Source organism: Balaenoptera acutorostrata, chromosome 3 (genome assembly GCF_949987535.1).
Source record: "Balaenoptera acutorostrata chromosome 3, mBalAcu1.1, whole genome shotgun sequence".
Classification (NCBI taxonomy): domain Eukaryota; kingdom Metazoa; phylum Chordata; class Mammalia; order Artiodactyla; family Balaenopteridae; genus Balaenoptera; species Balaenoptera acutorostrata.
Window position 1 is genome coordinate 166,117,436 of NC_080066.1, and position 12,969 is coordinate 166,130,404.

The window sequence follows — 12,969 nt, forward strand, 5'->3', positions numbered from 1 at the left end:
CTCTGGGTGGGTGGAGGACCCCAGTTGGAGGTGTCTAAGTCACTGCCTCTTACTTTAGCCACGGTTCCGTCTTCTAGAAAATTAATGAAATATGTAGCCTTTAAAAGTATACAATTTTTAAAGCCAAGGTTTGGCAGTCCTATAGCTGAGTTCTACTCGAGGTGGGTTTTCTTTTTCCTATTCTCAGGCGCGATGCAGGGCGTCTCTCTGGCAAGGCCCCTTCCCCCGCGCGTTGCTGGGCAGGGCTGGAGGCCGCATGCTCCTCGCCCCCCGCCTTCCCTGAGCCGCGCCCTGGTGTTTCGCTGCCGGCTCTCTGCCGCCATGGGCTCGGAGATGGAGCCGCTGCTCCTGGCCTGGAGCTATTTTAGGCGCAGGAAGTTCCAGCTCTGCGCCGATCTGTGCACGCAGATGCTGGAGAAGTCCCCTTATGACCAGGTACAGGCCGGACCCCGTCAGACCTGTGGATCCCGGCAATAAGGCTGAGGGCTCTGGGGGATTCCCAGGTCCCTGGGAGGGGTCTCTAGGGAAGAAGGCGCAGGGCGAGATTGACCTTGTGGTCAGCACAGGCACCTGGAGCGAGACCCCCTGGAGCCTTGGCCGGTGGGTCCTTGCCCGCGGGACCCACGAGTGCTGTGCCACGACCGCCCCCTCCTCAAACTTCAGCAGCCCCTTTCCTTCAAACGTCGCTTAAAGGAACAATTTGGTGACGAACTTTGTTAGTTCCTTTATACTTGCATGTGGATGGACTCTTAAGCTCGCTGCACGTACGGTATTGATTTCTAAAACCATTATGTATAAACATAAAGATCTGTAACTTCCCACTCCCTGTTGAAATAGCTGCCTTTTTTTCTTTTGGATCAAACGTGTAATCCTTCTGGTTCATCTTAAGACTGTTGTCCAAGCGTGGGGAGCCTTTGATGCTGGGGCTTGAGTGCAACTTGAGGCAAATAATGCAAATTAGAGGAATGAGAATCTAGGAGAGGAAAAGATACATTCATTATTAGGAGGGAGGGATGGGAAAAAAGTTCCTGTAAAAGAAGGAAAGATGGCATTGATTATAGTAGTTTATTTAGGGTTTCTTAAGTAAAGTATAATATTAAACAAAGTGAGTGAAAAGCCTTGTATGCTAGGTATAAGAGAGGTACAACTCTGGTGGTCAGGTAGATCCTGGAAGAGACAAAAAAGGAGAAAAAGGGAGAGCAGAGCTCTGGTAGTTTGTCAGTACGTCTATTAAATGCAGAACGTACCCATGTAGTTATAGTTTCCCAGCTTTTCCTCTAGTGGTGTTGCCTTGGAGATGTTAGAAAAAAAAGGAAAATTGAGGGGGAGTTCCGTAAACTGAGGCGTGAAAACTGTCACTAGGCTCTGCCTTAGCGCCCAGCAAATGGATTGAGGATAACCTATTAAAGTGAATCTTTTGGCCTTCAGATAGATAGCACATCTCCCACAGAGCAATCTGTGTTAGTAGGAATGCTAAACTAGGTTGTGCTTGTGTTAGGTCACATTGGTTAATAGGACTGCATTTCCATAGACAAGCACGCTTCCATGTTTCCTGGCATTGTAGTCCCACAAATGCTGCTTAAAAAAAAAAAAAAAAAGGATTCCACCCTCAAATATGTTTGGGAACCACAACAAAATATGGACCCCTTTACATTTGTACAACCAAAGTTTGTTACAAACCAGTGATGTACCAGACATGGTTCTATTTTTCCATTGAGTTAGGATAGTTTCCATTCTGTGTTCCAAAGAACAACAGTCCCAAGAGTGCTCAGTGAAAGAAAGTTTCCTCATTAAATGCATTTGGGAAATGTATATTCCCTACTTAGAGATTCGTACTAAAGGTTCCGAGGAGTTCTGCAGAAAGAAACTTTGCCTAATTTTGATGAATACAATAGTTCTGAAACTTATTTGATCACCGATTCCTTTTTTGGCAGTGGGCGAGGCTCAGATATCTGATGTTATCATCCTAGGGAGATGTTGTCACATTAGGAAATGTGTTATAGGCAAAGCAGCAGTGTTTTTATTAATGGTTAAAACCTTATTTAAACCATTTTTAACCATTGAAGTATAGTTAATTTACAATGTTGTGTTAGTTTCAGGTGTATACAGCGAAGCAATTCAGTTATACATACATATATTCTTTTTCAGGTTTTCTATTATAGGTTATTACAAGATATTGAATATAGTTCCCTGTGCTATACAGTAGGTCCTTGTTGGTTATCTGTTTTATATATAGTAGTGTGTATATGTTAATCCCAAACTGCTGATCTATCCACCACCCCCCCGCCCCGCACCCTGCTATCCCCTTTGGTAACCATAGTTTGTTTTCCATGTCTCTAATCTTAATGACGTAATCATAGTGACATTCAGTACTGCAGTTCAGGTTTAGTTTGTGCTAGACACTGTGATCAGGACTTCACAGTGTTCAGTGACATTTTATTGAGTGCTTACTACTTGCCAGGGATAAATTCTATAAATTATGTGTATTTCTTTGCTTAGAATAACCTTGCAAAGTATGTAACAAAGATAACAGGTAACATTTATTGAGTATTTACTCTGTGTCAGGCTTGATTCAGAGGGTTTTATATGTTATCTCATTTAATCCTCAGCTATTTTAGGAAGTTGGTACTATTTCCCCCATTTTACAGATAGAGCACACTGAGGCACATGGTGAAGTAATTTGTCCAAAGGTACAAAGCTGGTAAGCCCATTCCCTTTGTCTAGCCTGTGCTGCTTCTTTGGTGCTTATGTAGCGTAATTTTTCAAAACTCTGTGTTTCTGAACTTTTTCCAGTACATTTTCCTGTTTGCTGTTCCTTTTTCAAGATTTTTAGCTAAATGGGAATTTGACATATCTGTGTACCTGGATTAAAGGCTCTGAGAAGTCCTGAAGGAAGGTAACCTGCCTAATTTTGATTAAGGCAGTATTCTGAAACTTACTTGACCGCTGACTGATTCCTTTTTTGGGGGAGAGGTACAAATTTATCCTGGGGAGATGTCGTCACTTTGGGAACTGCATAGGCAAAGCATCAGCGTTTCTATTAATGGTTAAGAAGGAGCTGTAGCGGAGATCTTGACCCCTTTCCTTGTACCTAGGGAGAACAGGGTGAACAAATTAAGAACTTCATTTAAAGTCTCCAAAATTAACAGCTAAACAAGTTAGTAACTTGGATCTTTTTATTTGGCCTCTTATATAGTTCCCTTTAGGCCTTGCTGGCCCTCTTGGAAAATTAAGACTTGTTACAAGGAATGTTTAGTGGATCTGATTTTGGTAATGGTAGTGAAGAATAAAAGATACAAGATCATACTGGGAAATATTGCTGTTGTCATTGGTTAACCATCTGACATGGTTAAGATCATTATGGCAACAGATCTTGTTAAATCCTGGCTTATTCCACTGTCCTATTTATTGTGGATTTGAAATAATACTTCATAATGTGATACATAATTAATTTTAATATCCTAGAAATGTTTTTTGAAATGTAATTCTTTGTTATTGTTTTATTGTTATAAGCAGGGGTTGATATGTTTAGCTCCTACAAGTATCAAAGGCTGCTGAGGAGAATGTACCAGATCTAGAAGAAACTTACGACATTTTTTCCCTTTCTAATCCTTTTTATTTGTTATGCTGAGATAGTTTCTTTAAGGAGGAACTATATATATTGTCAGAATGACGAGTAGCACTTCACCAGGAACAGAAGTTTTAACTTCATGTTATCTTACCAAACTGGCCTTTGGATGCCTGGATACGGCCTCTGAAAAGTTTACATGGTTCACTCCTATTAGTTATTCTTTGATCCAACCTTTAAACACTGCGCTTTTTCTCTGTATGCTTCTCTTAGCACCAATTTGTGCATTTTGTATCTAATTGTTATTTCATTTTGGAGATATTTTCCAGTATGATTTCCCCAAGCTTAGAGAAATCCTGCTTTTTTCTGAATTAATTAAAAAGAATTTAAATATTTATGTTAGAGTGCTGATGCATTTAATGAGGAGCTTTAGGAAGCTTTAGGAGGTTCCTTTGATGAAAAGCTTGAAAATTCTCATTCTTTCTCTTAGACTGTGAGTCCAGGATGGCAGATCTGTATGGAATGGCGCAGAATCTGGCACACAGGTGCCGTCGTTATGTACTTTGCTGAATGAGTGCCTTGATCATATTCATATATGCATCTGCATGGTGTTATTTATGTGTGCTAGCTTCCCCTCTGTTTATGGAGATCACCCTAACTGCCTGGTGGTCTTTGCTTCTCCCTGCCCTCCATCCTAATTCTCAGCACCATAGGTTCTTATATGTATTCACCTTTTCATACAAATGTAATTGCATTATGGACATTCTTAATTCATTTCTTATTTCGAGGGTCAGTTTTTTTTTTTTTTTTTAATCAGTTGAGCAAATTCTTCCTGGATCCCTCCAGGAGAGTATTTCTGATAGTCATTATCATCATTGGTATTTCTTCACAACGCTCTTGTTTCAGTGGAGGAAGTTAAATGGAGAGACTAGCAATCTATGAGAAGCTAACGGTAATATGATCGGTGCAGGGGCAGGTGGTCCTCAGCCCCTGCGGTTTCCCTGGCTTATCTTCATGTACCCCTTTAGCCTCATGGGCTTTTTTTTTGAGGCTTCTACATTTTAAAGCAGAATATTTTTCCTCTGCAGCTTCTTGAATTACCATTCCTGTGCCACGCAACTGATTTTATTACAAATGAGTGACTTTGAAGCAGTGCCTGGACACATGGAAGAGAAAGGAAATTAAAATATTTCTCCTGAGTGCCAAATGGATTCATTTTTGCTCTTGCTTTTTTTTTTCTAGAACAAAAATAGCTTTTGTTTTTTATGTTAATATTCACTTTGGGTTTTGCTTATTTTTCTCCCAGATGAGGAGAACCTCTCTAAAGTGATTTGCTCTTTGCTAATCTTTTTATAAGCTGGTCCAGGGAGCTTCAAAAAGACATTTCGGTGGTGATACATTAACCTTTTGGAATGAAGCCCACCTCTAAGACTATTTCTTCTACATTTAGTTCTCCTTTAAGAGATACCATTTTGGTATAGTATCATCAAAAATATTTAACTAGTGCCTTTTATTTTCTATTAGGACATGTGGATTTTTTTTTAATTAATTAATTAATTTATTTTTAGCTGCATTGGGTCTTTGCTGTGCACGGGCTTTCTCCAGCTGTGGCGAGCGGGGGCCACTCCTCGTTGTGGTGCATGGGCTTATCATCGCGGTGGCCTCTCCTGCTGCGGAGCACCGGCTCTAGGCGTGCGGGCTTCAGCAGCTGTGGCTCGCCGGCTCCAGAGCGCAGGCTCAGCAGTTGTGGCCCATGGGCTTAGTTGCTCCACGGCATGTGGAATCCTCCCAGACCAGGGCTCGAACCCGTGTCTCCTGCCTTGGCAGGACATGTGGATTTTATTTAGTTTTGATTCTTGCCAAAGTCAGAGTAGTCAGGTTGGCCGGAGAGGTATGATATACTATGGACCAGCTTGTTTCCTTAGAGTAAAACAATTTTATTTGGATATGGAAGGACTGAAGGGTAGGTTGAAGATAATAACATGATGTTTGGGATGGGTTCCTGAAAAAGATGGATTCTGAACTGCTTTTCCCAGATGCAGAATGGTGTGAAACAGAGGGCAGGGTCTGTAAGCATGAAGGACATTAAAGTTCTGATCAGTTAAGAATAAAGAAGGATAACTGGTTAATTCATTGTAGTTTCCCCATTTGACAAAAGACAGTAGGAACAATCAATTCATAGAGAAGTGTTGTCTTTTTTCAAAGTTTTCTCTAAATCGTGAGAAGTGGTTAAAAGTTATAAGACATAAAAGAGAGAAATGCAAAATGGCCTTCCATGCAGCAACGTGACCTAGAGGGAATGCTTGCTTTTACAGCTCATGTCGGTCATCCTGATTAGTTGCTTAATCTGATTACTGTTCTTTGTGTTCCATATGTCAGATTCATGGCTTTAAAAGCAGCCCCGGTTTTAGCTCCAGTATAATTCAACAGTTCATAAAACATAGAGGCAGTTTTTTTTTTTTTTTAAAGTTAATATACTTTTCTTAATGGGGTAGATTTCTGATAGATTTTTAAATTGTTAAAATCTGTGATTCTGGGAGTGGGAGGGTTAGCTGTTTATCAGAATGGGGGTAATTCACATTTTTCTTCCCACCCCCAATCTCTGCTTATAATGAGAGATGTTGCAGAGAGGAGGGGGTTATTACTGTCAATGGTTTGAAGGTGCAGAAAAGGCTGAAATTCAGCAACGTGAACTGCTCTGCAGAGTACAGAATCAAAAGAATGCCTGGTAATAAGTCTCCATGGCCCCAGTGAGGAAATAAATAAGATAATCATACAGAAAGATGTTTATTTGGCTTGGATCACCAGATCATTGTCTCAACCAACTACTAACATACAGCTCACTGGGGACCCCTGCTTCTCTACCTTTCATCTTACCTGCCTGGTAAGTCGTAAGTGCGATCCTGCGGGGCAGGACGAGACACAGAGAGCATGAAGGCGTTTGCTGGTGAACAGAGCGCTCTGAGGCTGAGCTGCCGGGGTCAGTTTGGGCCACTGGAGGAATCTCCCTGCCCTTGGCCGACTAACAAGCATCCAGCGTTTACTTACTCTCCGTGGCTCTGTCTCCTTTAACTGTGTTCCTTTTCAAACGCTGTCTACAATCACCTCCGGTAAACTTTTTTACCTGTTTCTATATGGAACTTATCTTGTATCTCTCTTACACTTTACCCTTCAATCCTGCCCTACTATGCATCCAACTCATTTTTTTTAATCTCCAAGGTGGACTGGCAAGAAAGAGCTTCTTTGTGTGACCTTGAGCAAATTACATGACATCTCTGAATTTGTTTCCTGATCTGTAAAATGGATAATAACACTTACCTGCCTCCCTGAGATGGTTGTTGTGGGACTCAAATGAGATAATGGGGGGTCATTTAGACACGTATACAAATAAATAGAAGAAAGAATAGAAGGGGTTATTTCTTCTGTCATCTCATTGCCTGTATCAGTGTATTTCTCTAAATATGGATGGTGGGATCTAGGAAATCTGTTCTTTTTCCAGCTCTTTCTTCTGCACACTGGCATTGAAAACCTCCAATTACTGTGTCTTCTTAGTTGCTGTTTTGTGTTCTGTTCAGCTGATTGCCAAGTATTCTCTAACTCCCACCCCCTAGGGCTCTCACTTTCTAGCTTAGTTTAGCCTTTTCCTCTCTTGTTGCTACTGTGTGTCATGCGAAAGAAATTGCTTATCCTTGCTTGGTGACCAGATGGTTTACACATTGCTTGCACACATAATATATTCTCAAAAAAATATTTCGGGTATTTTTTTTTTTTGGATTTTAGAGCTGTAGAAAGCAAGGAAAGCAAGGATTTTTTTTTCTTTCCTTTTTCTGTTTCTTAGTAGCTTTCCCAGTAAAACATGCTGCAGATAGACTGTTCAGAGGCTGCTGACTGTAGACGTGAAAGTGTAGATCTTTTATAAATAAATTTGTTATAAATCTGTTTTTTTAACCAATGCATTTCTATTTAATTTTGGACAGAAAAAAACCCTGCGTTTATCAGCACCTGGCCCTGATATATATTACATAGTCTATTTACAAAAATTTCTCAGAAGACATTGCAGTCAGAATTAATTTCTTATCTTTAGCCACTGATCCCATTATGTTTATGGGGAATAGAAGGGTTTATAGTATGTGGATTTTCCTCCTCCTCCTCAAGTGATTAAAGTCTGAATGCTTTAACCACCATGAACTTGTTTTTGAATATAAAAATAGCTTCCTTGGTATAGTTATAAAATTATTTTTAATTCCTGAAATACTGTGAATTCATTAAATATGTAAAGATCTCTTCTCTGTGCTCTAAATGAGGTTAGAGTAATTAGAATTTTCTGATCATAGAAAATTTAGCACTCTTCAGTGGATAGGGTGTTACCTTTACAGAACTTGTGAGGGCACTTTTGGGGAAAGATTAAAGTTCATGTTTGGGTTTTTATTGAATGAGTTTGAGTCCACCTACAAATACTTGGTTGGTCATTAAGACTTTTAATTTTAGGAACTGTATTATCCTAAAAATGTTTACTACCTTCTTAATGCTTTCCAGGAACCAGATCCAGAATTGCCAGTGTCTCAGGTAAAGGTTTAGCTGCAACCTTTAGTTTAGAGAATAGTTTAATTACTATTGCTTAGTTGTTGCTATAGATTAGAAAATTAGCTGCCTATCTACTTGTGCTGTTATAAAATTAGCTATATCTACCAGGCATTCTGTACCTTCTTATAGAACTATAAACTATTATATTTCCAATACTTTGTGTCTATGGATGTAAAACTAGGGCACTCTACTCATTAAGACTTGTAGCTTAAATAGAAATGACCAATATTGACCTAGAAGATGAGAAAAATAAAGGCGGAGGCAAGGGGAGTCAGAGGCTTGGAAAGGGAGCCAAGATGTCGGGAGTGTCTGAAAAGATTGTGATGGATTGGATCATACGTCTTGAGTAAAGAGTAGGCCGACTCTGCTTGGGAAGGTCTTGTTTTTAGAGAGAGATGCCTGCCACTGTGAGGAAGAAGAGACTTGGCCAGACAGCCACATCTACCAAATGAACTTTGTTAGAAATGGGAGGTGGCCAGAGAGACCTGCTAACTGAATGAGACAGTAGATGAGTGGCAAGGGAACCCAGGAAGAGGAGGTCTGGTTAGGGGGCCTCCTGGCCAGTGAAGCTTTTAGCCCAAGAGGGTTTCCAGTAAGTCTGGGAATAAGGAGAAGGGGTGAGAGAGCTGTAAATCAGAGAACTTAAATATTGCCAGGGGTTTGCCCTGCCAAGCAAGAGTGAATTTTAAGTGTTTTTTAGATAAATAAACAATTTGAACCTCATGGGGTTTACATGCGTAATTATCAAACCTTTTAGAAGAAAGTAGTATACAAAATACTCTGATGGAGGCCTGTGTAGTTTCAAGCAAACATGGTAAATAGGTTAAAATGTAGTACTGTGTTCTTTAAAAGGATGACATTTGTCATTGGAATGTTCATAATCATGATTTCCAAATTGATAGAGGGTGCAAAACTATGTTTTGTATAATACATGTACAAGTCATAAGAATCACCTAAGCTATAAATAGAGTAAGTAATGTGCCTTTTGTTTTCAGTAATTTTGGAAGATTTTGATTAAAGTTAAAATTAAATTAAAACATCAATAATTTGCATTGTTGGTATGGTTTGAAAACTTTCAATGGTATTTGAAAGTTTCAAACCAGCATAGGGACTTCATGAAGGACCTGTATTTGATATTTCCTGCTCTGTTACTCTAGACTTAATTGGATAGTGATCTAAAAGAATCAGAAGGGAACAAGGCTGACTGGATTCTTTTGAGCTCACTATTTACACTTTTTGCCTTTCCTCTTTTGCAGGTTTTTATCACTTCAAAATAAATGAGGCTTTACAATAACAATTCAACATTTTGTGCCTAAATTTTCATTTTCATAGAGTAGGCAGAGTGTCAAATGTTACTGATTCTCATGATGTCTAAATCAGGTTAGACAGACTGTTCTTTTGGTAGCTTTATTCTAAGAATAACTTAGTAAAATTGTTTCTTACATGCCTTAAAAGGCCTTACATCGCCTTGCAGTCTGTATTAGGAGGAACAAAACAGTGTAAACCTGTTTTACTCAGTCAGTAGAGTTTTAACCGTTTCATTTGTCTATTTTTATCACTAAAATTGGATTAACCTCACAGAAGGTAGTACAGGTAAGTCAGTATTTTCCTGATGTTAGCTGGTAGATAGTTGCCTTAAGAGTAATGTCCTATAGACTAACTCAGCAGGTAAATGAGATGGGATTATGTTTCGCAGATAAAAAAGGAAATAATTGATATGATGATTACTCATTTAGATTGGGAGAATCTATGCTTTTCCCTTAAAAAAAATTCCTAAGCATCTATTATTTTTATCGATTTTACAGGACTTCCAATACGTAGGTATTCAAATTTATCTACATAAACTGCATGACCCTGTCATTTATTAACAACTTAAGTATTTCTGATAAAAACCAATTTATAGTTTTATTCAGATTCAAGTGGCAGTGTAGGGTTACCAATTTGCTTTGTTAGGCATTTTATTTTATTTTTTAAAATTTTTATTGGAGTACAGTAGATTTACAATACTGTATGCATTTTATTTTAATCACTGATTAGTTTTGAACTTAAAAAAATTTAAACAGGCAGAGGAATTTAGGGCTGTAAAACATACTTGGCTTGCCTCCAAAATAAAATGTTTTCATTAAAATTCCAAGAATTGTTCCTGTTGCCCAGAGCAGTTCTTTGAATACAATCTGATGTTTAATCAAGCAGTGATACATTATTTTCAAGGTCATTTTTTGTTAGGATAGAAGGAGGAAAGTCAGGAAAATTAATATTCTCAAATACTGATGAAATTTAAAATTAAGTAATGATGCAAGTAGATCTTATTGCAGATCTTTAAATATCAGAAATTCACATCATTATTTCTACTTCTTAATAATGAGGTTTTAGAAACTGAAACAAATATAGATTTACCTTTTTGAAAAAGTGAATTCTTATGGAATAAAATTTTTTAAAAAAAGATCTTCCTATTTGGCTTCTGAAGCATATATTCATTTGGTTGGGAGGGAATAGTGGATTTACTTTCCTATGTTCTGCTTAGCCTGATGTAAAATAATTTGCACCTTCTTAATATTTGAGGGGTTAGTAGAAGGATAGAAGTCAAGAAGCATGATGGATTGGACTATGAGATAACAGAATGAGTATGAAAATAGTTTAAAAAATATGTGCATGGATAATTAATATCCAACTGTGTAAATGATACTGTAATAATAAAAACTTGACTTTTAGAGAGTCAGTTTAACTAGGACTCCAAATCATACTCCTGAAGCTTTATTAGCTCCTCATCATGGCATACAGGTGGCCTACAGGATCCCTCATTGGCCTCTGCCTTTTTCTCCAGCTTCTTCTCAAGCAGCTTCTCCTCAGCTGAACCTGATTCTTCTACCACACTCTTGTTTCTCCAAATGAGCCCTCAAGCTGGCCTTCCTTTGCCCTATGCGCTCTACCTGGCGCGCGCTCTCCTGTCTTGGCCGTGGGGCAAACTCTCCTCCTTTACCTTTTCTTCCACCCCAAGGCAGCTGCGTGCCTTTCTTTGTCCTTCTATAGCATGTTCCAGGTTTTCGTTTTTACACTTTCCCCATAACACTGAAATTCTTATGAGCTAGAACTTGGGCTGTGACTTACTCACCTCTGTTCCCAGGACCCGGCATGCAGTAGGTGCTCCCTGGGAATATGGGAATGAACTAGTGAAGCCCACATCCTGCTTTACCGTGTGAACAGAAAATGCTGCAGTCCTTCCTCCTGTCCACCAGGAGTGCTGAGCAAAGAATATGCCCTTTTGAAAAATTAAAGCCATCAGATACTTGCAGGGCAATAGGAACTGTGAGGACTTAAGATAAATCAGGATTACTTATTGCCATCTTTAAAGTTAAATTAAACCATTAGTCCAAGCCAGTGACGAGTGATGACTTCCTTGACCCCTGAGAATGGCTGTATCGATCTGGCAACTTTCCTAATCTTTGGTGGCTCCCACAGTTAGATGCAGTTCCAATTGGAACTGACTTTTTTAACAAACAAATTAGTTCTTTGGGTCCATATTCTGCTCATTCAATTGTGTTAAATTTACACATAACGTTTGAAATATTTTATTCTAAGTTATCTGATAAGAATCCAGTAAACCTCAACCAGAAAAGTACAAGACAAACCCCCAATAATCTAATCAAATGTAATTTCACTTGAGGAACCTAAATATATTGTGAAGACAGCCTTCTTTTTTTTTTTTTTCCTGTGGTAGGCTGTCTCTTGTGATGACAAGCTCTGTGGACAGCTGATGTTATATATATATATATATTTCATTTCAACATTTTTTTTAAATTTATTTTTTTATACAGCAGGTTCTTATTAGTTATCCATTTTATACACATTAGTTGTATGTATGTCAATCCCAATCTCCCAATTCGTCCCACCACCACCCCCCCTCACCCCCACCCCCGCTCCCCCCACCACTTTCCCCTCATATGTTTGTTCTCTACATCTGTGTCCCTATTTCTGCCCTGCACATTCAATCCCCTCTTGGCATCTGCTTCTGGGAGGACCTGGACTCACACAGGGGAGACAATACCTCATGGTGAGGACCAAAGGCAACAATGTAATTTCCTTTTGTTCCCATTAAAAGGAAAGCATGAAGACTTTTAAAAATTCTTTTTCTTTAAAAATTTTTAAAAATATACATTCCAATTACTTTAGCCCACAAAAGGATCTCTGCCTTCTAATTCTTGTAAAACCATTTTCCATGTAGCACATTTGTCACATATCATGCATTGCTTTGCCTTGTTATTTAATCCAGTAGGTGATATGTTCAGGAAAATTAGGATTCATGTTTTCATCTTCTCGCATTTCCTTCTCAGAACCTAGCCCAGTGCTACATAAGTAGGAGGTGCTCAATAAATACACGCTGATGATTCAGTGCATTTCGATATCCTTATGTGAGGACTCTCTGGTCCTCTTGCAGCCTCCATCTGTTCCTCCCTCGGTCCCTTGCCTTCGTGCAGCATGCTTCACAGTCAGATTCCTAGTATGATGAGGCCTAACCCCTTTCCAGATTTCCCTTGCTACTGCTCCCCCTTTAGTACAGAGTCGGTCCTACACTGCTGCCTCAAGGGTTGCCTTCTCCCCAAGTCTGCCACAGGACACCAAGCTTTATTGCTCTCTGCTTCTATTGAAGCAGAAAGGTAAACTTTTCTGATAAAGCAGTTTTAAATATTTAACAAGGTATTTAACTGTGCACACCTTTACGTCTAATTTCGCAGGGTAAAGCAAAGCTGATAAGATATTTTCTAGGCTCCTTAATTACCTTTCCATTTTTTCCCCCACTTTCTAGCAGGTTTTCTACT

At 39.1% G+C, this 12,969-nt stretch overlaps 1 protein-coding gene across 2 annotated transcripts in view; it reads left to right on the forward strand.

Moving 5' to 3' along the window:
• Positions 1-243: 243 nt before the first annotated feature.
• Positions 244-12,969, forward strand: part of TTC8 (tetratricopeptide repeat domain 8) — a 48,717-nt gene continuing 35,991 nt past the window's right edge. For both annotated transcript variants that reach the window (XR_451592.2, XM_007188735.2), the window contains exon 1: positions 244-435. Coding sequence is in view for 1 of the 2 variants with exons in the window: in XM_007188735.2 (XP_007188797.2) it covers positions 322-435 (114 nt within the window). In the remaining variant the exon portion in view is untranslated. The remainder of the gene's footprint in view (positions 436-12,969) is intronic.